The following is a 25,649-nucleotide window of genomic DNA, read 5'->3' on the forward strand; positions in this document are numbered from 1 at the left end:
ACTTTACTGGAATTCGTGTTGAAGGGACAATGGTCTGCTCTTGGAGGGAGCTGAGAACCACTGTGGGATATGACCCGTTGTCCAGACCAGGGGTCTCACCTAGCCACCCTACAACTTGATCCACGGAGGAGTCGAAGCCCCTATGAAGTGTACTGATTGTAGGTTCACACACTAACCAATATTAAATGATAGGCTACCAGATTTGGAACCTGTCAACCAAATGGTACAGCTTGTTGAACAGCAGTGACTCCATAGGAACCTGCCTCCCAGGGCTTAGGCCTAAGAACCCAGAGAAGCCTGAGGAAAGGGTCCCGCCTGGCCGTGGCCCCAGGGGGCCGCTTGCCGGTGAGGTTAGCAGGGCCGGAGCCCAGTGAGACCCCTGCCAGTAGCCAACTTTAATTCTGTACGCAGGTGCAGCAGGGTCAAGGCAGGAGGTCCGGCTCCGTCGCTGGCCTCTCCCGGTGTAGGATGCTGGACAACAGACACCTGCAGTCACGCATGCTTCCACATGTGTCCCCGGCAGGCACTCACATGCAGACACGCTCAAACTGAGTGTGTTGTTGGAAGTCAAGTGCTTGCCAAGCACATGCTGGAGGCCCCGGTTTCCATCTGAGCATTAAGAGGAAGGGGAAGAGCGACCTTGGACCACTGGGTGCTTTTGAGATTCTGAAGCATCCTTACCCCTTCACCCCATCCACCCCGCCTTCCTGAGAGATACTCCCGCCGCTCCCTTCCTGACAGCCCTACAGCCCCGTCTGAGAGCACCAGAGTACAGATCGAACCCTGCTGTCCCTGATCCCTGAGGGGACCCTCACCGGGAAGACAGTCCCCAGGCGCATCCCCAAGGCCCATCCCCCACTTGTCTGTGGAGACATTGTCCCGGTTGCACAAAAGAACTGGGCAGCGGGTAGGTGGGGGAGGGGCCATACCCGTGGGAACTGCCCTTCCTTAGCAAGGGGGCGGGGCAGGGGCCAGAGGGCAAAGCCCCTGCCAAGGCCTGCCATCCTCACCCGCTCCAAACATTCATGCGCTAACAGTGCAAGCCCCCACCCCCAGCAGAGGGCAAAGCTCACCACATAAGGACAGTAAGACATTATGACTTGACTTTAAGTGAAACTTTCACAAATATAAGTAAACCTTTCCATGTCCCCAGGGTCCTGGACCCAGACCCTTCTGCCTAAACACTTAGCCTGACACCAGAAGAAGATCAGAACCACAAGTGGGTAGTGGTGGAGCACGCCTTTAATCCCAGCACTCAGGAGGCAGAGGCAGGAAGATCTATGTGAGTTCAAGGCCAGCCTGTTCTACAGCGTGAGTTCCAGGACAGCCAGGGCTATACAGAGAAACCCTGTCTTAAAAAAACCAAACAAGAAAAAAAGAAAGTCAGAGCGGCGCTATCAAAGTACCAGGCTAATGAGACCTTTATTGTACCCTCGTGTGTTTATCAAATGTGGCTCCACCAAGCAATTCATTTCTCTTTAAAAGAGCAGGGGACCCCCCAAGGACACATTTGGGGCAGTTAGTTCAGGGCCCCCAAAAGATGTTCCCAGGACATCCTGGGAAAGCGAGGTGTGAGGCAGAGCCAGGCCGTGACAGGCTAGCACCTCACTGCTTTTTCCTGGTCCCTGTCCCGCCCTGTCTAGCAAGGTGTTAGGCCATTTGTCCAAAAAGTCCCTCAGAACATGTCGGAAGGACAAGCAACGCTATAATAAAAGCCCCTGGAGCTGAAGGGACCTGAGGGGCAGCAAGTGCTTGAGGACAGCAAGGCAGAGGTGCCCCTCACCCAGGAGCGGGATCCCTTGCCAGGGTGGGTGTGTCTAGGTATTGCATGTGTGATTGACTTCCTGCCAGACAGCGGGGTGTGATGTGTTCACTTCCTCTCTGTTCTTTTATGCGTTGCTTTTTTTCAGTTTGTGGGAAATGAGCAGAAATGGCCTGATACTTTGGAGTATGTTCCCAGTATCTGAGTTCCAAGTATCTCTTGGCTGGGGGTTGGGAGAGAGAGCACTGCTAGGCTAAGGCTCTGTCTGGGCCTGCCTGTGGAACGGGGATGCCCAGGCCAGGGTATCCCTCAGAATGACCTCCCCCAGCCCCTTTGTGAAGCCTAGGTCCAGATGGACAAAGGGCACAGAAGACAGGCCTTACTTAGAGCCCCAGAAAATTTATCGGTTGACTGGGGAGGTGTTGGCAACAGATCTGGCCGAGTTTGCGCATAACTGTCCCCTTGTTGAGAGACAGGAGATCCCAAGAAGTTGCCCCAGATTTCTGGGTCCCTCACCCTATCTCCTTGATGGGTCAATACATAAACAAGAAGAAAAAGCCCTTACAGGCCATCAGGTCATCCCTCTTGTCCCCAGCTAGGAGGTGGGGCATGGACATCTTAGCTGTGCCAGGTACCTGCTGGGCAGGGAGAACAGGCTGTGGGAATCGCCGGGGCGGCCTGCCTGTGGGAGGCAAGCTCCGGTCACCTCTGCCTACCCCCACAGATGCCTGGATCCGTTCCCATTAGCAAAGGCTCCCAGCCTGGCAGGCCACCACTTGCTACCCTGCACCTTAGGGCACATGGCTTCTACAGGATCCCATCCTGGAAGGACCCAGGGCTTATGTCCCACTCTTTCCTGAGTCTCCGACTTGATGACAGGGAGGCGCGTGGACCCTCGGGAATGCCTGGGGCTGGAGGATGTTGGAGAGGCCAACGGCCTCTGCACCTCTGAACTCTGCTGCCTTTGGCCTAGGGAAGGCCTGGTAGACTCTGGGGAAAAGAGCAGGGCCAGACTGAAGCCGCCTTTCCAGCTCTGCTCCTGTACCCATTGCCCTGGCTAAGGCCTTTCCCTGAGTGCACTTCCTATGCTTGCCATACCTGTGTGCCATCTGTCCACTTTTGGGGGATACAGGGCAAGCACACCTGTAGGCATACAAACCCCGCCTAACTTATGGCCCATTGTGGAGACCCAAAAATGTGAGCCAATTTCCACCTTGTCCGATCGTCAGAGACTTTGGAGGTTGCTCAAAATTGTTGACGAGTACAGCCACACATCCTGACTCAAGACGTGGTTACTTGCTTCTTTGACATTATGATAGCTCAGACAAGGAGATCCATTCCATCCTGACAGATGGTCAGGATATGCAAACATACTTCTGCTCCTACTTTTGTAATATGATGTTACCTAGGGAATGGCTGCCTTCAGGATACTTGGTCTAGGGTGGCTTCACTGCCTAACCAACAGATTGCCAATAACTTGATGTCTCAAGTTATTAAAGCAATTAACTGCTCGAGCTGTCCTTTGTATCATGTTAAAGCAGTCTTTTGCCTTCTTCCCCTTTTGTATTGGGGTATAAAAGCATATGGAAAATTAAACACAAGCCGGGCGATGGTGGCGCACGCCTTTAATCCCAGCACTCTGGAGGCAGAGGCAGGTGGATCTCTGTGAGTTCGAGACCAGCTTGGTCTACAGAGCTAGTTCCAGGACAGGCTCCAAAGCAACAGAGAAACCCTGTCTCAAAAACCAAAAAGAAAAAAAAAAAAGAAAATTAAACACAGGCAATTTCAGGATTCACTGGAAACTCCCTCCCGGTACTATTCTATATTCTTGTTTTATTATTTTTAAACGTATCTTCGTATTCTTTGCTTACATTTCTGATCCCCACACCCCCTACCCTGGAAAAAGGTGTTTTTGTCAAGGCTGGTCCCGTACAGCCCATATACCAAGTAGGCACAAGGACAGTGGACACCCAACCATTTGTGTTCTTAGGGCCATGCAAGACATCATCTGCTGTGACCCTGACAGCTGATCAGCTCTGGTTCCTTCAGCCATGGTCACCCTTATGACAGTGGCTAATAGCGGGCCCACTTACACTATGACACTAGTCCCCTGGGAACAGGCCCTCACCCAACAACTCTCTGCTTTAGCTGGAGGAGCAGGCAAATGGTGGCCCAGACGAAGCCACAAGGTAGCCATGTGTGCTTTGGCCTCTCTTTGCGGACCCTGGAGGCCGGAGGAGGGTTATTGTGCACCTCTCTGGGTTGCCATCTTGGACACACCCAAATTAGCTCTTTCCCTTATTCCTGCCCAGGTTTATCGAGACCGGAGTCAAATGAATGTTTGGCTGCAGGCCCACCAGCTCCAGCTAGTGGCTAGTTCAACAAGGCAGCATTGCCCATGGGGCTCACGGCTTGCCAGCAGCACTCCTGGGCAGAAGTGCCCCGAGTCAGGGCTGAATGCACTGCTGGTACCTCACAGCTACCATGAGAATCAGGCACACATGGACCCTTGGGACCGAGCAAGGGACTTCCCAGCTCCTCTTGTCCCCACCTCCCACAACCCTCTTGGTGCTCTTCCCTGCAGTCAGACTGGCCTGCTGACCAGGCACACAGCTGGGCTGATCTAGGTTTAAACCTTAGCCTTTGTTCAGCGCACCCCCGGCCCCCAGATCCAGGGACACCCCGAAACTGGAGTCACCCAGCCTCAAACTAATGGAGAGGCGATATAAAGATCCTGTCCAAGGCCTTGAACAGTTTGAGAGAGTCAGCTGCTACAAGTCTCCTCTCGGCAAAAAGGGAGAAGTCGAGCCCCTGGGTGCCAGGATCACTCAGCATTAGGCTAACTACTTCAGATACGGTCACTCTCCTAATGTCCTAGTGAGCACTTGGCCACGATGGCCCCAGTGGCTGGCCCTCAGACGGACAGCGACTACAAGCCTGGAGGTGGAGGGCGGGTGCTGTGAACGGCGTAGAACTGGCTTTTCCAGCCCAGGCGGGGGCAGGGTTCCCTGGGCCCCACAAGGGTGACAGCAAGGCCCAAGAGCGGGCAACGGACCGTGGGAAAACCAGCACCCATGGTTCCCGAAGGTGGGGCCAGGTCCTTGTGGACAGTACCAGGCGTTTGCATGGTGGTGACTCAGCATGAGCAGCGGCCTCACCCAGACTGCACACCGGGCCAGATCCTAGGAGGGCTCGAAACCCTACATGAGGACATGCAGCCCTTAGCCCTGCTGAGCTGTTCTGTTGCCCCACCTACAAAAGGAGGGGCGGGGGGAGCAGGACCCGGACCACTATGGCGGTAGCCTTGGGCACCTGGTAGAGACTCAAGTGCCTCCACCCTTCCCCAGCTAGACCAGGCGGTGGCCTCAGGCAAATGCACGGTTCTCTGCTTGCACACCTGCCCCAAGGAAGTCCTTGCACTCAGAGCCATCCCCAGAATCAGGCTGGGTGATGGGACTGGAGACATGGGGTAGCCCTCTAGGAGGAAGGGGACTTCACAGTGGGAAAGAGGGGAGCTGGAGCAAAGGAAGGGCAGGTCCTAGCTCCTTTCCAGCCCCAGCCCAGGCCCCTGGCCAGCGGGGGCTGCAGAGCTGAAGTGGCAGCGAAGCCACAGGTAATGCAACCTTGTGGTGTCGAAAGGCCCGTGGGAAAAGGATGTGTGGGTGGGGCAGGTGCCGCCCAACGTGGCACACCCTGAGGCTCCAACTGTGTTATTCCAGGGCACCTGCCTGGCTCACCCAAAGCCCCCAAGTGGGGAGGGGGCCCAGCACGATCACCGGAGGGCAAGCTCTCAGTCACCTTCTCCCTGCTGACCTACTTGGTGGCTCAGGGACCCTACCTCCTTTCAGTGGCTCGGACACCCAGAGGTGCAGACTTCCATGAGCACATCCATGCCTGCCCAGGACTCCCACCCCAGCTTATCCTGACGCCCAAACTCCTTTATTTGTGCAGGTAGCCACCGGCTGGAAGTCATGGCCAGGTTACTTGAGATTAAGTCCTAACTTCTTCACCCTGGTCAATGGTGGCACGCAGGTTAACAGGACCCTCGTGCTCACAGACCACTCAGATGCCCTACAAGTCCATTGCATGTCCAGGAACAAGGACTCCAGAAAGTCCAAAGTGGAGTTTGTTCCTGACCTACTATGGACTTCGGGGCCACACCAGACGCTGTGGCTTTGGCAACTATCCCAGATGTTGTTATAAAATGGAGACCCAGATAGGCTAGAGGATCCAAGGAAGCTGGTCACAGTGACCCTTCATCTCACACCTGAACCTGGCTCCTCCCTAAAGGGTCTGGGTCTAGAGGGGAGCCAGGCAGAGTTTACAAGGCCTTGGGAAATGAGCAAGGCAACTCATGGCCCAGGAGAGGCCAAAAGTCAAGGAGGGTTCCTGAGGGCCGGACAGTACACAGGATGGAGAAAACTCACAAGTCCATGGGCTTGGGTTGGGGTATAGCAAGGAAGTCCTGACTCAGCACCCCTTTTGGTACCCCGGGCCTGTATGTGACCTTAAGATCTCTGAAGAACTGGGGAAGCACCAGATACAGCCCAGAGGTCAGCAGGAGAACCTCAGCAGAACAGGTGAGGGGATCTCCGAAGCAGATGGGGGGGGGGAGTCTGGGTGAATCTCAAGGGGATTGGGGAAGTGTCTAGGGCCCCCTCTAACCCCGAACTCACTGGGTAATGGCACATAGAAGGTGCATAAGGAAAGGGTTGAGGCCTAGTAGCCTGTTCCCCATGCAGTTGAACCTGCAGACCAGAAAGCAGAGACACTCAGCACCCCTCTAGGGTCGCACCAACCATTCCCTCCATCTCTGTGGGCCAGCAGGCTGCTGGTTGCTTGGCACACAGGCCAGTCACTTTCCCTGTAAGTTTAGGGCACAGGGTCTGTCCCACCTACAGTGGACAGGTATATGGCCACTTGAGTTGGTCTAGGTTAGCTCTCCGTTCTCCACATGCCAGCCTTAATGCCCCGGGGAGATAGGTGGAGTGAGTTTTCCCCTCTTAGGGTTCAATGGCTGCAGTCCTCCTGAGCTGCCACTGGGTAGATGGCCTCGCCCGGAAACCTCATCCATTTCCTTATGAGACTCCAACTCCACAGATTAGCTGGTGCCCCAGGGGGCTGGAGTAAAAGTGGGGCTCAACAGGCTGGATGGAGGCAGAAAGACCAGAGAGAGGTCATGACCTCCTAGACTTCTAGGAAGGAGTCCCTCCTCCACCCATCCATGTCCTACCTATGGTCAGTCTGGACCGTCTGTAAATAAATGTTTGACAAAAAAATTAAGGGGTCCAACGGAGGGACGCTGCCCTTCCCATCGGCTCCCAGACTCCCTTTAGCTGCTCTCAGTCCTGCAGGAGTTCCTTGGCTGGTCATTGGCCCCCTGTGCCTTCTGTTCACAGCGGGCCAGCAGAAACCATCCCCAACGTTTTCTGAGGCCCCGGGGGCCCCGCCCTGGTACTGGCTGATTTCGAAATGGGCTCTTTGGCAGTGGGCTTATCTCTTCATCACTACAAAAGGTCCGCCCCACCCCCACCCACTGGTTCTCAGGCCCCTGGATCCCTAATCACCAGATCTCATGCCCAGGACTTGTTTCCCAGGGACCTTTGAGCCCTAAGAACGTCCCTAAGTTTGAGTTCCCGAGGGAGGAACCCAGAAGCACCAAGACTTCTCAGCCTCTGCTCTTTGACCTCTCCATTGTGCCGGGGTGGGGGTGGGAGACAAGCCAGGCACTGGAACAGAGCTGCAGCTCACAGTGGCCTTGTGGGCACAGGTGGCTCTGTGACACTTAGGACAGTTCCATCATGCCCTATCATCTCTTATTAACAGGTCGTCACAAAGCCCTCAAGGGAACCAAGTGAGTTCCACGACTGCCCACCAAGGACACAGCCAGCTCTCCATAAGGCCCTAGTGTCGTGATCCACCCCAAGACAGGAGTGTCTTGGTCCTGGAAGAGGACGGCCTAGAAGCTCTAAGAAAGTGGTCAGAGGGCACTGAGAACGCAGAGCCGAGGGTCCCTACTTAAGAGGAAGTATGGGACTAGAGTGGGCAGAAACAGGGGCTGCTGGAGCCAGACCTTGGGCACAGCTAGTGGATGTCCTGAGTCGCTGAGAAATCAGGCACTGTCCCTCCGCCTAGGCCTGGTCCCAGAGGCGGGGGAGGGGAACAGGGAGGAGGAAAGGGGATTGAATCTATGATCCCTCTTGAAGCTGGATGCAGGCAGACCAACACTCCGGCCACACTGAGCAAAGCACTCCGCTGCAGCTGTGGGGGTCCTGTGTGGCATGCTAAGGAAGCCTTGGCTGCAGCATTTTCTACTGTTTGAAGCAATGTGGCAAGATCTTCTGCGATGGCTCCCACCTGGGCCACATCATCACACACTTCCATGAGGTCCTAGACCGTCATCCCACCCTGCTCCGCCCCTCCACAGCCCCTGTGGGCCAAGCCAAGCCCTCAGCCCAACCAGTAACCCTTTCAGAGGGCAAGGCAGCCAGAAACAGCCAAACAATAAACCTGAAAAATGTTCGATCTATGTGGTTCAGGCTGGAGCCTTGGATGTCTGCTTAATCTTTCCCCTCTGCCTGTCCTGAGCCCCTCCATATATGCCTTCTAGATGCCAGAGACACCAAAGACAATTGGGTTTCTAGATGGCCAGGGTTCTTAGACCTAAGGTCGAGGTGTGACCCGCAAGGTCTCTGTAACTCTGGGTCAGGCAAGGGTGGCTCTCCAGGGAGAGAGAAAGGCAGCCACTGTGACCCAGTGGGAGGCTGGAGGCATCTGGCTACCTCCTAATGCGGTAGGACTCTCACCCATCTCATGGACCCAAGCCTGGTCACAACTGCCCAAAAGTAGATGCTGCTTTCTCTGCTCTCTGAGGGAGCTGAGGTCCGCACAACAACGGCTACCCACCCTGGAGGGGCTGAGGATGCTGATGCCAGGGATCCCAGAGGTGGGAGGGCAAACGGGAACTAAACGGAAGGGAGGAAGGGAAGCAAGAAAAGAAAAGCCAGGGTGGAGGCTCCTACATGGAGCCTGCTTGCAACCAACACACTCGGTGTTATGGTAGCCTGCCTCCTCCTTTCTCACTCCCCAGGAATGTGCCACCTCCACCCCCTTGCTCACATCCCTTTCCTTTTTGCTTCCTGCCTCAAGCGGAAACCAGCTCAGATTTGGCTGAAGAACCTAGCAGATGCCTCCAGGCAACAAGGTCCCGAGTGCTATTTCTGCCTAGTACAGGGAATAACTACAGACCAGACCGAGGCGTGTGCTGTGAGAATCATGTCTGCTCACCCTCTTCGGACCAGCTCACCTGGGAGACTAGGGCATGCCGCTGTCCCAGATATGCCTGGGACCATTCAGCCCCCAGAAACCTAGCTGACATTTCATAAATGAGGAGAGCTGGGCTCAGAGCTGGGCAGGGACTGCAGCAATTCCCCATGTCCCTCTGGGCCACCTCCAGTGCAGACCCTCCACTCAACCTGCTGGAGTCTGGGCTGAGCATCAGACAGTATCAAGGGCGTGCTAGCTCTGGAAGTGAGAGTGCTGGCTCTCTGTCCTGTCCTGGGAAGAGTTCCCGACTGCACTCTTCCCCACTCTGGGATGACAAGTGAGCGCCGAGGGATACATCTGGGTCCTGGGCAGCTGCGGGACCAAAGGTGACAGGGGAGGAGAAAAAGACAGCACCATCCGCTTTGATCAGGTCAGGCCAGGTCCTGCCCTCGGCCCATCCTCAGGATTACTGCCCCACGGGTTTCACTTGCTCTTGCCTCTAACCACAAGGCTTACTTGTTGTGAAGCACCTCCACCCTAGCCATGGCAAAGGGTAGGAGACTGTTTGTCCCATGCAGGTTCAGGCACTGGAAGCAAGCTCCAACCATAGGGGGCTAGTTGCAATGTCCCTTCTTCAGCTGCAGGGACAGGTTGCCTCAAGGACTGGGGGACAGTCACAGTGCTGACAGGGCAGCTAGGATGCCCAGTGTTGGCCTGCCATGCTGAGTGGCCTGGGCAGGAGCCCTGGTCACAGCGATTGTCTGCTGCAGTTCCTGCCTGGCCTCCTTCCTCTGCTCTGCCGGCTGGCTGGAGCTGAGTGTTTGTTATTTGATTCCCGTCCTCTCTCTTCTACCAGGTGTCTGGGCTGCTGGGAAGAAACACTCTCCTCTTTCCCACGCTCCCCAACACATTTTAATGAATTAGCTGGAAGCCCCGCCCCCCACTGCCCACTGGCCTCCCTCCCCTGCTCAGTGCCTTTAAGGTGGCTGCAGGCCTGGCCCAGCTTTGGCCAGCTGCCCCGTCTGTGCTGTCCTCTTATGGCCTCTCAGAGTGCCTGGACTACCCCACCCAGATTTCCCCAGCAGGGATTCCAGAATGTGGTACCCCTTCACAGCCCTTGCCTTCACAGCTGCCAATTGCTAAGCACCCACCGAAGGAAGAACCCGAGAGGGGCATCTGGAGGGAAAAGGGTGCCCTGCCCACTCTTGCCTTCTAGGAGTGAGCAGAGGGTGGTGAGGATGTTCCTGGACCAACATTCTTAGGATCATGCAGGGAAGAAGGGTCAGGGTCCAGCATCATGGCCAGAATGAGGTCTCCTTAAATCCCAAGCAAGCATCACAAACACTGGAGCTCAATACTGGGTCCCCTCAGACTCTCTATGAGTCCCCTCCCCTCCCTCCCATCAATAACGTGGAACAAATGTCCACCTTTTGGAAGTGTCCTCCAGCAAACAATTGGGCGGTGCTTACTAGAAACCAAGGGCCCCACAGGCTTCCCCCAAGCCCATCCTCCTATGAGGCAGCGACAGGAAGACATGGGTGTGGGCCAGGGCACAGCAATGGTGAGGGAGCATGAGCCAGGAGGGGATTCTGTAGCCATCACCTAAGTCCCTCATGAAGCTGCACAGAGGTAGCAGACCAAGCACATCTGTCTGCCCTTCGAGTCGGACATGGGGAAGGGATTCCTCAGGATAAGCTTCTATCGTGATAGGACCGCCACCGCAGCCGCGCTATTCTGCCAGAACTAGCTGAGCCGTCCAGCTCTCACCAGGGCTGCCGCTGATTTCACAGCCCCTGTGGTGGCGGTCTTGCGTTCCCACACTGAGCTCACACAGGGCCCCTTTGTCTGCCGCCTGCTGCGGATGTCAACAGGACTTTTCTCCCAGGCTCTGCACTGGGCAAGCATCTCGGATGCCCTTCCTCAGACCAGGCTGGAGCCCACCTAGGTAGGGGCCCATCTGGGGACCCATTCACCTTCATGGGACAGCCCTGGATTTGGTGAGAGGAAGGGCTGGGTTCACCCCCAGATGTGGCCTCTGTCTCCTGCCTGTCTAATGCCCCCAAGTCCTATGCAGACACATGCAACCATGGGTCAACCAGGGAGCAGATCCTGCCCTCCTGACTGTTCCCAGAACTCCCTCTTCTCCGTGCCCACCTTGTTCTGGATTAGGACACAGCCAGCATCAAGACCAGTCAGTATCCCTAGAGGAGCCTCAGTCTACCTGCACAGCAGCGAGAACCTAGCGAGAACCTTGAGGTCTTGGGAAAGTGAAGCATGAGATGGGTATAGGGACCAAATGGACAGAATCCAATAGACCGTGGACCTCTGGAAGACTAGAGAGATCTCCAAGCTGCATATACAAGGGATTCAGACTACCAGAAGGAGAGAGTGGCCCTTAAACAAGTCAGCCAGGGTCAGGCCTGAAGGTAACTGGCCAAGGATGGACAGTCCTGGGGAGGGAGCATTTACCTACTATCCCCGTTTAGTTAGCTATAGTTCCTCCCAGAGCACTAAGCAGGGTTGGGGGCATGCCCTGGTAATTACGAGACAGTTCTGGATCCAGGGGTGGAAGCATCCACCAAAAGAAGCTTCCCCAAATGAAGCCTGGCAGGGTGGTCTCCTCAGTTGAGGCCTACAGCCGCCTGCTTGGAATTCCCAGCTCGGCTTCAGAAGAAATCAAGCCCTGGCGTGCCCTGCCTCCTGCTCCGTCAAGTCTTAAGATCATTCCTCCTTAATTTTCAGCAACCACAGCGAAGCTGTAAGCTGTAAAACATAATGAGGAAATGTGGAGCCTTGCCTCCCCAGCCAGCCAGCACCTCCTGCCTCCTGGTCAGTTGTTAAGAGTGGTCAATAAAACGTGGAGCTTACGGTTTGGGGATGACTCATTTCAGAACTCCCTTACGGGGCAGCGCTGTGGTCTCACTAGCCAGGCCTAGGCACATGCCAACAGGGGCTGAGTAGCAGAAACACACATCTGGAGGAGTAGTGACGGACTGCCCATCATAATGCGCGTCGAGAGAAAGAGAGAGAGAGAGAGAGAGAGAGAGAGAGAGAGAGAGAGAGAGAGAGAGCGAGTCCCAGCCTTCTGGAGAGGAAAATGGAACCTCTACACTGGGGTGACTTGGGGGAATGGAGTTCCTTTCATCAGTGTGAATGGGGCCAAACGCAAGAACTGCCTGGGCTGACCTGCCTGGGAAGTTACACTGGAGTAGAAAGGACAAATGTGGTGGTGGGCTATGCAACCGAGAGGGTCCTGGCACTGCCATCCGTGAACGCCAGGTCCCGGAGTGGCTGCGCGACGAACTCGCATTTCCCGAGCTCTATGAAGAAAGAGGAAGACTGCGAAGGAGTTTATACACCCGGGGCAAGCGGACCCAGGATGCGGCAGGAGCGCTGGAAAAACCCTGTGGTCGGTTGCCTGACCACCCCGTCTGGGGTTGACCAACACCAGCGCCCCCTGTCGTAGAACGCGTAGCCGCACGACTCCGCCTCCGCCCCGCCCCCACGTGGGCACGAGCCAATTGAAAGTGCCCTAGTGTGCACGTCAAGAGCGTCCATTGTTATGCAAATATAAGGCCCGTAAAAGACGCCGGGAAGCGGCGGGCGAATTAGAACTGCTTTGCGAAGGAACGCGAGTGGAGTTCAGGGGGAGCGCAGCCTAACACCGAAGGCACCACGATTGCAAGCGTCGCGGCCTCCGCCTGCTCCAGGCCCTGCGAACCAGCACCCAGCCCTGTCGCCCGCCCGCTTGGGCGTGGCTGGATGCAGCAGGGATCCCGCGCAGGCGGCCCTCGGCCCCGAGTGCCCGGAGCGCGCAGGAGCGGCGTGCGGGGCCTGGGGGCGCAGCGCCCTCCATGCGCCGAGGCGTGCCTCGAGACACGCCCCGAGACAGCCCGGGGCCCGCATTGCAGCCGCCGCCCGCGCTGATCCGGGGCGCGGCCCGCTGCCCTAGCTCTGCGGCAGCATGAGCCAAGCCGAGCTGTCCACCTGCTCGGCGCCGCAGACGCAGCGCATCTTCCAGGAAGCGGTGCGCAAGGGCAACACGCAGGAGCTGCAGTCTCTGCTGCAGAACATGACTAACTGTGAGTTCAACGTGAACTCGTTCGGGCCGGAGGGCCAGACAGCGCTACACCAGTCAGTCATAGATGGCAACCTGGAGCTGGTGAAGCTGTTGGTCAAGTTCGGCGCGGACATTCGCCTAGCCAACCGTGACGGCTGGAGCGCGCTGCACATCGCCGCTTTCGGGGGCCACCAGGACATCGTGCTCTATCTCATCACCAAGGCCAAGTACGCAGCCAGCGGCCGGTGATACCCACCCCGAACCCGGACCCTGACCTTCGCCCGCGTCTTCTCTGCTGTACCTTCCCGCCAACTACCTCGGTGTGCGCCAGGTTTGCTGGCCCGCGTGGAAATCGGGCTAGGTTTCCACGTCCGTGGCCCCCAGGGTTCGGGTATCTGCCAGAGAGCGCCTCCCCTCGGCAGTCCTCGGAGCCTCGCGGGGCCCCAGAGCCTTCCCACGGCCCCCGACCGCCGCGAGGGTGGGGGCGGGGCGCAGGCTCCAGCCCATTTTGAAATTTGAGTCTCACACCGGGAGACTTCGGAATCCCGAGATACCGGATCCTCCGCTTGAAATGTTTTCTCCGGAAGGTGAAAGGCGCGGGCGGACTCGCGCTCTCGCCGCCGCCCGTGGGACCCTCCCGCCCGCAGTGCGGCTCCCGCCGCTGGCGGCCGCCAAGCAGCCACTACCCAACTCCACCATCTGCGCGCCCCTTCGCGAGGAAGGAGACGCTCCCGGTTCCTGATGTCCTAAACTATTTATCACGTGTGTGTATATTTGTGGGTGAAGTTTGTGCGCCTGAGTTTTTTTGTTTGGAAATATTGTGCGTGGTTATGGGAGAAAGATGCATTTTTTTTTTCCTTAAAACTAAAAACTTGAGTCTACCATTTCTTGGTTGCACTGAAAATATCGCCTAGCCCTATCGTTTTCCCATTGCTAGTCCCTCCCCCCCCCCACCAAACCCCTGCCCTTCCACACCTCTCCTTGGTTCCTCTCCCTGGATTCTGAGTGAGTTTGGGGAACCCAAGATCTGCCTCCCTTCCCCCTCCCGTGAGAGGCCACCATCCCCCACACGCGCTAGTTTAGCAAAGTTCCACTGGGAGCTTGAAGCCCGCGTGGCTGGAAAGTGGGGATTTTGAGAGGATATTACCCTTTCCTAGTGACTTCTATTATAGTTAATAGTCGGTTGCACACTTTTTTTAAAAAGTAAACGAATTTGCCACGATTAAATAAATGTCATAACATTTATGACAGAATATAAAATGTTAACATATTTTAAGCCAAGTTTTAGGTGTATTTTTTGAATCTTGGTTATAAACCCAATTTTAAAGGGCGTTGTATCCAGCGTTGTGAAGGCTGTTGTGTACCCATATTTATATTTTTATAAAATTCCTATAAAGACTGTGAATCTCTCATGCTATTGCTGAGTAAGTGGAAGGGCTGCTGTGCCCTTTCTCGGCCCCGGCTCCAAGACCCCTTTACGATCTGTGGGTCCTGCCCTGAGGGAGGGGCTGCGCCAAGGACCGGGACTGGAGGAGGTGCCGGAGCGTCACTTGCGGTCCCTGAAAGGAGACTTCCTGGTTTCTGTGGTTCCAATTTTCTATGCAACCCCACACCCCTTGTTGTTTTGATCCTGGGAAATAAAAGGGAGGCTGAATTATTCAAATTTAAATGAGGTTTCCCCTTCGTCGAAGTGCTGCTGACCCTGCGTGCAAAAATGGGGAGCACTTGAGGACACAGGTGGGTGGAGGCCTTTTGTGCCGCCCGGTCATAGTCTTTGGTCCTTCTGCAGCTTTTATGAACCAGTGTGGGAAGAATAGTGATAATGTCGTGCCACTGGCGAGACAAGCACTGATTACTTCAAAAGGAGTTCTGTATGTTTTTTCTACATGCAAATGCCTTTTTAATTATGTTAATTAATGTTAAGACTTCCTGGGCCTATGTTGCAGCTTCAAATGGGACCTGGTTTAGTCTCTTCTGTCTGTATGAAGTCTGTGGCACACTCCTGAGCGTACGATAGAGACTTGTAGCCCAGCGTGAAAAATTTATAAATAAATTTTTCATTGGTCTTTTTATATTAATATATATATATATGTATATTGGTTCTTAGTTTTGGCCCAAGTCATGGATACCCTCTGTGCGGATAAAGATGGGGCCACAGCATGCCATCTTCCACTAATGGATGGAGGATGCTTGGCTTGTGGGTGTAAGGGCAGAGCTGGGTAAAATGGGAGCTCATCCTAACAAGTCAACTGCAGGGTCTGATGGGAACCACAGATGCCAGCCTGTGCCTGGTGCTAGGAGCCCTGGCCACCTCCTGAGTTCCTGGAGCTGGTGTCTCAACTACTTGCTAATATTGACAGAGTGGCTGAGACCTCCCCAGGGAAATACCTGCTTATGGCTCTTAGTGTTTCCCACCCAGCCTGAGCATTGACGTCCCGGAGGAACTTCTGCACAGATGGGGTCATTTTAGATTTGGGGGAACACTTCAAGTCCCTCCTGGGCAAGCAAAAGGCCTGTGGAGATTTTAGTTCATGCCCACAGTCCAGGGCCAGCCACTCAGGAGAAAGCAACTCTGAGTCATGGCCAGGGTTCCCGTGCATGTGACTTGAGAAAGTGCAGAGAGAGGAACCTGGTCATCTGGTTCCTCTGGGATCCTGAGTGGGACCTGGGGAGGAGGTGTCTGACAGGCCAAGACAGCAATAGCAGCCCTCAGAGGAGCTCTGTAGGGGCCGTGATGTAGTGGATGTTCGCTGATACAAACTCCAGGCAGCCATCAATCCCTCCCTCCCTGTACCTCTCAGGTTCCTACTCTTGAGGGCTTGGCATTTTCTTCCCAGCAACAGTAAGGTCATTAAACTTCCCAGGAGGGAGCAGAGGGTGACACTGATGCTCTTCCTCAGGAAGTCCTGCCCTAGAATCATTGTTCCCACCCAGGAGAAGCCACGTCTTCCCTCAGCTCTGTGCTGTTCTGCACGGGAATGAGACGGGTCCAAAGCTCTCTCGTTGCTGGTGTCCGTTTCCCTAGAGTACAGTGGCCCGATGTGGGATTCCCCGGTGGTTCTTCCAGCTCAGCAAACTGCCCACTGCAGTGGAGACAGAAGGAACTGACCCGCCAAGTCTCTTAAGTTCCCACACTCCTCAGACTGGTCCAAGTATTAACTTAGACTGCGAGAAGGGGGCGGGGGGCAGGGGCTCAACAAGAATCAATGCCTTTGTAGCACCCTTAAAATTCTCCCACCTAAGAGATGCTCTAGGGGTGTCTAGGCTGCCACTGTGCAAACATGCAACTCCCTGAGATTTTCATTGGGAGTTAAAGACCGTGTCGCCCATGGAATGGAACGAAGCTAAGAAGAGATGGCCATGCCGGGTATGGTGGCATAGAGCTTTAATCCCGAAACCGGGGAGGCAGAGGCAGGCAGATCTCTATATTTTGAAGAAGTCAACCTGGTCTACAAAGAGAGTTCCAGGCCAGCCAGGGCTACAGAGAAACAACCCTGTCTTATGGTCAAGGGTGGAGCCCTATTGGAGCCCATTGTCTTTGCCCTTATCCTCAAAGGAAGGCACTGTTGTCTGGGCGGTGCAGAAGATTCAAGGCTCCTTCATGATGCAGTACTCCAGAAGGCAGGCAGACACACTCTAAAATAGGCCTTCCCTCTGGGGGAGCCAGAACTACAAAGAGGATCCCAGCTAGTAAGCCCCAAGAGTCCACAAAATGCAGGACCACATAGCTGGTCATCTTGCCTTAAAGGGAGCCTTGGGCAGCACTTTGAGTGATGTGCAGCGCTAACAATGTACAGTATGGTGGGTACTGCACAGAGCCGGGTGGGGTTTAGCTGAAGTCTTTAGGTCAGGAAGGACCAGGCAGGCTCAGCAAGAGGAAGGGCATGGCTCCCATGACAGAGCACCTTGCTTATGGGGTGGGAGCAGATACAAAGAAGTCTCTGCTCCGTAGACATGACCAATTCAAGGTTGCCACGTCTCTGGTGCCCGTTTCTCTGAACTGTAGTGGCCCGAGATCCTTTCAGCTCAACAGCCAGCCCACTGCAGTGAAACCAGCTAGCCAAGTCTCCCCAAGCTGGTCCAGGTTAGGGCAGTTGAAAAGAAGCCACAGGTGACCCAGGTCCTCCTCTGCCCTGGCTTTCAGAGCTGTGCGTGTGCTTGTCACTAGGTGAGGGTGCAGGCCAAGAGGCATTCAGAGGACCTGGAGAGCTGTACACCAAAAGCCCTGGGAAACCCTGAAGGAAGGAGACACCCAGAATGGTAAAGTCAAGGCCCGCCCGCTCCTGTTCTCAGGAGGGGGCTTGATTCCTATCCATCTCTGATCTGACTCATTACATAGAAGACATTTACTGCCAGAAATGCAGAAATATCGTCAGCTTATATGAGTGGTGCCCAAACCCACAGGTAGGAACTGGGACATATAGACCAGTAAGGGGAAAGAAAAGGGGTTAGTCTGTCCCCAGTCCCCAAAGGCCTGAACTCATCTCAAAAAAGGACAGAGGAGGAAGAGGCATGCACCACAGATGAAGGGACGGCCACCCTTTGACCTGAGAAGGCCAGCTGTCTCCGGGTGCTCCCACAAAACCTGAGGGGAAGAGGCGACATCCATAGGCCTTGAAGGACTGGAAAGAAGGCCTTGTTCCTGGTTGGGACTGCTCGGGAACAAAGCCCAAGATCTCAGTATAAGGGCTTAGACCATAGGAGGGGCCGTCGAAGGTCTGGGAACCTCAGCAACTGCTCCTTCTGAGGTCTTGGCAGACCCTCCTGGGGCTCTAGGGTCCCTGGAGGCCGCCCTCCCCCACCGCCTCACCCCCGCCCCCGTGCGGCGCATTCTTCTGGTTGGCTGTCCTTCCGACAGTCCCCTGCGCGTCCGTCTGTCGGTCTTTCTTCTCTCGCCTGCACCAAAGCCGAGGCCCTATTCATCGCCGAGGCCTCTGCCCTCTCCTGAGCTGGTCCCCGCTCGGCGAGCAGCTGCTATGCTAATGAGGGCGGCGGCGGGTGGGGCGGGCAGGCACTCACAAAGGCAGAGTCTTTACATTCAAAGCCGGCGGGGCCGTTCCTGCGAGCGCGCCAGGCGAGGCGGCGGGGAGCGGCGCCCTCGGGCGCACCGGCTGCCCCGGCACCCACTGCCGAGCGCGGTGTGAGTGCAGAGACCAGCTGTCGTCTGCTCGAGGTCACAGCCTGGGACCCGCAGCTCCTTAGATGGCCCTGCCTGCGCCCTCCAGACGCCCCTCTTAGTGGCTCGGGGACGCTCGGCGCACGTGTGCCTGGCTAGTAAACACCAATGGTGACACTGCCGTCCTCCCCAGGACAAGGAGGTTGGATAAGACCCAAGTAAAGTCTGAGAACCCTGGTTCAAACAGAAGCAGAGATCTCCGGTCACCTCACGCGAGACGGCGGGGTTCCCCTTCGGCCCAGAGGGACGTAGATGGGGGAGGGGGTGGGAGGAGGAGCTTTGGCAACAGCCTGGCTCTCTGGATTTCGGACGCGTCTTGTCCAGCCGGGAACTCCCCATCCTCTGATGACCACGGTCCTTTCCGTCGGACGACTTTGTACAGGAGTTCAGGAGCGAAATGAGGGGTAGGGGTGAAAGGGTGGAAGCTGGGGAGGGGGCGGTTGCGGCTGGCCTGCGGGACTATGCTGCCGCCCTGTGGCCACGGCCCGCAGTGCGGTCCCCGCCAAGAGCGCTAGGTGAAAGGCCGGAATAGTTGGCTGTGTCTGAGCCTCTTGTTACCTAGGACTCCGACCTCCATCCATAGGAGGCAGGCAGAGAAGGCTGAGTGAAGTGCTTAAGTCACGAAGGAGCAAGAGCTGTCATGGCACAGGTCAGAAAGGCCCGAACGTCTGGGGTCCTGCCCTGGGGGTGGCGGACCGACGAGGCAGGTTATGGGACAGAGGGCAAGTTCTCAGGAACTGATGACTGCAGAACCAGACAGGCCAACTGACTAGGCAGCCTGGGCTACGGCAATGGGAGATGGCTTTAGTGTATGACATGCACAGCAGGCCTCGGCAGTGTTGCTGAAGTTAGACTGATCGTTTGTGGGATGATCAGGTAAGCAAATGGATCCGAAGGCAGTGCACTTGGTGAGAGAGCAGCTGATCAAGGCCACCTACCCAGCTGGGATCCCCGGACCACTCCTACAGTCCCTAGGATACCCAAACAAGCCTGGAGTGGTGACCCCATCACCAGTCACCAGGCTCTTGGCCTGGTGATGTGTTGTCTTGAGCAAATGGGAAAAAGGCCCAAGACCTCAAAGCCGGTTAGCAGAACACCGTTGTAGCCCTGCACACAAGGGCCACACTTCTAGTGACCTACAGGACACTTGAAATGATCATCAGGAGAGGTTAGAAAGTCTATAGCCCGGGGCCTTGGCAGGGAGCCATGTGGGCAAGACCCCCCGGTGCCGAGTGGCGGCTGGCACTTGTGTGCTGACTGCTCCTTGCTACCATTATAAACTCTAAACCTCTGAAACCATAAGTCAAGTACATGTTTTCTTTCTTTCTTTCTTTCTTTCTTTCTTTCTTTCTTTCTTCTTTTTGTTTTCTTTTATTTTTTTTTTCAACAGGGTTTCTCAATGTAGCCCTGGCTGCCCTGAAACTCACTCTGTAGTCCTTATAGGCCTCGAACTCACAGAGATCCACCTGCCTCTGCCTCCCAAGTGCTGGGATTAAAGGCATGCGTCACTACCACCCGACTGAAACAGCCTTTTTAAAATTTTTTAAAAGGAAGAGAATAAAAACTGATTTTACAGGGCTGGGAAGATAACTTTGTGGCTAACAACAAGCCCTGCTCTTGCAAAGGACCCTGGTTCATTTCCCAACACCTGTGTCTGGCCACTCACAGGGCCTGTAATTCTGGCTCTAAGAGATCCAGCATCCTCTTCTGCCCTCTGAGGGCACCAACACTTACATAAGCATAATTTAAAATGATCTTTTAAAAAACAGGGGTTGGATTGGGGCTGAAGAGGTGGCACAGAGGTTAAGAGCACTGGCTGCTCTTCCAGAAGACCTGGGTTCAATTCCCAGCAACCACATGGTGGCTTGCAACCATCTGTAATGAGATCTGGCGCCCTCTTCTGGCCTGCAGGCATACACGCAGACAGAACACTGTATACATAATAAATAAATACATCTTTTAAAAAAATTAAAAAATTAGGGGTTGGGCGGGGCGGGGGGGTGGCACAGGCCTTTAATCCTAGCACTCAGAGGCAGAGATAGGAAGATCTCTATGAGTTTGAGGCTAGCCTGGTCTACAAAGTGAGTTCCAGGACAGCCAGAGCTGTTACACAGACCAAAAAAAAAAAAAAAAAAAAAAAACACAAAAAGGGAGCTGGGAGGTTGGAGAGATGATTGATTGGTTAAGAACACTGGCTTCTCTTGTAGAAAACCAGAGTTCAACTCCTAGCACCTACATGGAGGCTCACAGCTATCTGTAACTCCAGTTCCTGAGAATCTGATTCCCTCTTCTGGCATTCCCATGCACCAGGCACGCATGTAGACATATATCCAGACATATATCCAGGCAAAACACCCATATACATAAAATAAATAGATAAAACTTTAAAATAATGATAGTAAACCTTTAAAATGATTTTACAAAACTATTAATGTTTTACCAGAAAGAAGTAGCCTTCCCTTGATGGACCTCGTCAGAACCCTGCTACCTCCACCTTCGCCCCTTTTGTCTATAGCTAGCCTGGTGTCACGAGCCTGCCGTGTCAGAAACACAGGTGGCCACATTTGTGCGTTCCACAGTGACAGAGTTTATTGGATAAAGACGAACTCATAAACTAGGTCAGCTGCTGTAGCTGCAACTGGCCAAGTAGGCCTGATTCCTCTGGATAGTTGGCCATTGACAGACACAGGGTTTTCTGTTCGTGTCTGAATTACCAATATTAATCTCAGATCACAGATTATACAGCACACGGTAATTATATATCTAGGCACAACTAGGTTATAGAACGGCTGCAGGAGGGATAAAAGAGGCTGCATCCGAGTTCAGGGAGTTCAGAGATGTCTTACTGGAGGAAGAGGCAGAAAGCTGGTAAGAAGGCAAAGAGAATCTCTAAGTCAGAGGGCAGCGGGTGAAGAGCGTTAGAGGCTGCTGGGGGCACCACCAAGCCCAGGGTGACACTTGAACCCAGCCCCAGGGTTGAGCAGACCTGCGGAGGCAAGGTGCCAGGCCAGGTTGAATCTATGATAGGCAGATGGCTATCTGGGTCAGCAATGGGGACGGCACTGCACAAGGACACTTCAGAGTTGCTTGCTGGATGGTTCCCCGACCCACAGGGGGTTCAAATGATGGGTCAAGTGGGACTCTTGTCGTTGTGGTGATTTCTACATGTGAGCCAGAGGAAGGTGTGCCGCCGTTCCTAAATCCGGTGTTTTCACTAATGTGGGGCCTCATTTTTCTGATAGGGGTCTAGAACATCTGCGTGTTCATATGGCACCTTCGTACTTGAGAGGCATGATCAGTGTGTGCTTCATGGGTACTGCTGGACAGGTAAGGGGCACCTAGGCACCTACCTGCACAGGGAAGTGCTCAAAATGGAGACAAATTCTGATTTGTAAAATCAGAACCCAAGGCGAGGCACAGCCTAGAAGTCTTAGAATTATGGAGTGACTTGGAACTGCCTGATAGCAAAACCTTCCCTGTCATTTCAGAGTCTCATGAGGCTGGTTGTGACATGTCCCCTTTCCTTTAACTACCATTGTTTACACTTTTTTTATATTTATTTATTATGTATACAACAGTCTGTCTACATGTATGTCTGCAGGCCAGAAGAGGGCACCAGACCTCATTACAAATGGTTGTGAGCCACCATGTGGTTGCTGGGAATTGAACTCAGGACCTTTGGAAGAACAGGCAATGCTCTTAACTGCTGAGCAACCTCTCCAGCCCCGTTTACACTTCTAAAATGAAGGTGTCACCAAGGACAAAAGAGAGGACACCTAAATCTGATAAGGCAAGTTTCCACCCTCCAGGTTTGTAGGCCAAGAGGTCAAAGAACTTGTTTTGAAGACAAAGACTTTTGCCTGGTGCTGGAATTGTCCACCCAGCACAACCACCAACGCTCAGAGATCTTTCTGTTTTAGAAAATGGGAATTCTTTTGTCTTTTTATTTTATTTTTTTTTTTTTTGAGACTGGGTTTCTCTGTAGCTTAGGAGCCTGTCCTGGAACTAGCTCTTGTAGACCTGGTTGGCTTCGAACTCACAGCCTGCCTCTGCTGGGATTAAAGGCGTCGCCACCACTGCCCGGCTGAAAATGGGAGTTCTTATACTTTGCGATGGATATGCTTCCTCCACTTTCCCAAACCTAGAGCTGAATAAAACTATTCCCTCCTCCAACTTCCGTTGTCTCCACAGGTTTGTGAATGCCAATGGCCCCCGTAGAATCACACATTTGAATACTGGTCCCCAGCAGGTGTAACTCTTTGGGAAGGATTAGCTGTGACTTTGTTGAAGGGGTGTCATCATGGTTTTTAGGTTTCTAAACACTGAGACTGACACCACGGGAGCTAATTAATTCTCTCTGCTTCCTGCTTGTGGATCAGGGAGGACAGATGCAGATGGAGAGCCTGGGACCAGCCTGGGCTACAAAGAGTTCAAGGCTAGCCTGGGCTATACAGCCAGATCCTGTCACAGAAACAAAACAAAAAGAGAAAACAGATGAAGAAGTGTGAGTTCTAGGTCAACTAGGTTCTCATAGAAAGTCTGGCTCCAAAGAATAAGAACATTAACACTAGTTATTTATGGACTTCCTGCACAGTTCTGCTGGCTGCACTATGAAGCCCAGCTTCCTATCACACTTCCCTCTTCGGAATTTCTCAAACACTGACGTGTAGGGAAGTCATTTGGCCAGCATGGTGGAATCCCAGCTTTTAGGTGGCTCACAGGTTCAAAGTGAGCCTGGGCTACAAGTGTGAAACCCTGTCTGAAAACAAGAATTATCATTTGATTTGGGTGTGTGGGAGGAGAGAGGGTTTCTCAGTGTAGCCCTAGCTGTCCTGGAACTTGACCTGTAGATCAGGCTAGTCTTGAACTCAGAGATCTGCCTGCTTCTGCCTCTCAAGTGCTGGGACTAACCCTACCACGTCCATCTCCAAACTCAGGAATTGAGCCTTTAGAGAGAGAAGTTGGTGGATTTCCCCTTGACAGATTTCAGTATGCCTTTCTCAACCCATAGAGGAAGCAAACAGAAAGCCAAAAGAAGACAGTAGAGCCGGGCGGTGGTGGCACAGGCCTTTAATCCCAGCACTCAGGAGACAGGGGAAGGCGGATCTCTGTGAGTTCAAAGTCAGCCTGGTCCACAGGGCGAGTTCCAGGACAGCCAGAGTGAGCTGCAGTTCACTCATAAAAACAATGCAACCAGTTCAGCGTTGGGTGTGCAGGCCTCTAAGACCAGAAATTGGCCTCGATGCTGTTATTTTATAAATGTATTGTTCTATAAATAAATAAAAAATTCTGCATGGGTTTGGATCTTCACTAAATCGATGCTCTGCAGATGTTGTGAGCGAAAACAAGCAACCTTGGCTGGGTAGGAAACACCTCCAGGTGGTTTTTCAGATGACAACCCTGGGGGCCTTCTAGGGGAGTGCTGAGGACCCCCTCATCATTCTGCAAGGACTGGCTAGCTCCCCCACTCAGCAGGTCACACACACACTCCTTGAAGTATCAATACAGAGGCCTGAGGCAGAGCAAGAGCCTCTACCTTCGCTGTGGCTAAGCAGGTGAACTGAGGTGGATGGATAGTGAACCTCTTAGATTCCCTGCCTCTGCAGTCCTGGCCCAACCTTCCATCCTCAGAGCAGAAGCCCTGGAAGGATGTTCTGGTCACCTACCAGGCGTAAGATCTGTGTGCCGGGCTCCACAGGAGGGGGCTTCCATCTGCAGAGTCCTTCTCCCTGTCCAGCATCACACAGATCCTCGGTGTACTGGAGACAATGAAAGACGTGCAGGACCTGCTCAGGGAGCCGGCTAGTGATCTAGGGAACCCCGAGCTCAGGGTGGGGGAGAATACACCGCACCCTGGAGGGGCTCCTCCTCTCTAACCTCTTCTAAGTGTCATCCCTTGCGGTGCCCTCAAGCCCCACTTTCGGATATGCCTTTTCCTAATCCACAATGATGAACGTTCGCAGGCAAGGGCTGGGTGCAGCCACCAGGGGGCAGCGCAGAAGTTGCCAGAACTCTAAGGAGCCTCACACCAAGAAAATTCCACAGCTCCTTGCTCTTGAGCAGTGATGGGGTTGAGAGGGCTGAACCTGGGACACGGAAGGCTATAGGGACCTCTCCCACGTGTACCTGTGAGACCCAGACAGATCCACTCTCAAGGAAAAGAGGTCTCAGCATCCAGCCAGGCACAGGCAGACAGAGGCCTCGATGCCTTTGGCCATCCCCTGGGTCCAGCTGAGAGCCTGAGCTGCTCCCCACCTCACCCCACTGGGCCTCATGCACTTCTGATATTTCCAGCAAACAGAAGCCTCAAGGCCCTGTTCACTTTCACTGCTGCCATTGTTTGACTCAGGGGCTGTCACTCCAGAGCTGTGACAGGAAGGGGCCAGGTGGAAGGAGTGAGTCCCTCAGCACTAGGACGGACTCTAGTGACCCTTTCTAGGGAAGCCTGAGCTTGGGTGGTTTTCCAGCAGGTCTCCCCAAGGTGGGTGGGGACACATCCACATCACTCCCCTGGGGACATTTCTCCTCTCTGGCTTCTGGTGAGTACGACCCTGAACCCTGTAGCTGATCCCAAGGTCATTCTGAATGCCTCTCTGGAGCAAACAGAGCTGGGTCTCCATTTAATCCACATTCAACCATGTTTTTTTTTTTTTTAACCAAGTTCTTGATCCACAACATTCTTTAAAATTTTTATTTATTTATTTGTTTGTTTGTTTGTTTGTTTGGTGGTTGGTTTCTCTGTGTAGCTTTTGTATCCTGGAACTCAGTCTGTAGACCAGGCTGACCTCAAACTCACAGAGATCCACCTGCCTCTGCCTCCCGAGTGCTGGGATTAAAGGCGTGCACCACCACCGCCCAGCGATCCGCAACATTTGAGGGGTCCCACTGGATCCACTCACTGGCTTGTAGACATCTGTCCACCCCACTGGCTTCTCAGGAGGGCCTGGACAAGCATCCCCCACCTTGGGGCCTCTAAGTTAAAGAGGCATTCAAGGGATAACGGAGTGTTTGCGAGAAACGTGGGGACCAGGTTCCCGCTACAGCCACTCACCCTCTGAGATAATCTGTACCGCGAGTCCACTTCCCCGGGTTATGGGAGGTCTTATCACATGTTCTGGAACAAGATGGACACCGTGGAAACTGAAGAGGGTGCACCAGACTACAGGTAGGAAGGTGGCTGCTTTCCTGGTGACCCTAGGGAATCTCAAGGCTCAGGGGTGGAAGAGGCAGTGGGGGGCTCAGAGCTCAACCTCCCTAGCTTCGGGAGTGAAACAGCTTGGAGGCCACAAATCACCTGACATTCTTCCTGTTTTCTTCAACAGTTCAAATACCTGGGGCCACTGGCTAGGGTTCAGCCCTTGGNAGACTTTTGCCTGGTGCTGGAA

The 25,649-nt window shown here is 54.1% G+C and overlaps 1 protein-coding gene across 1 annotated transcript; it reads left to right on the forward strand.

The window, feature by feature from the left end:
• The first annotated feature begins 12,611 nt into the window (after positions 1-12,611).
• Positions 12,612-15,170, forward strand: Nrarp (NOTCH regulated ankyrin repeat protein). Its single transcript, XM_050155204.1, has one exon. It carries the CDS (start codon positions 12,993-12,995, stop codon positions 13,335-13,337), a length of 345 nt encoding a protein of 114 aa, XP_050011161.1. The 5' UTR covers positions 12,612-12,992; the 3' UTR covers positions 13,338-15,170.
• The last annotated feature ends 10,479 nt before the right edge of the window (positions 15,171-25,649 follow it).

The sequence above is a fragment of the Alexandromys fortis genome, unplaced genomic scaffold (assembly GCF_014885135.2).
Source record: "Alexandromys fortis isolate MF-2015 unplaced genomic scaffold, M_Fortis_MF-2015_v1.1 scaffold_72, whole genome shotgun sequence".
Lineage (NCBI taxonomy): Eukaryota > Metazoa > Chordata > Mammalia > Rodentia > Cricetidae > Alexandromys > Alexandromys fortis.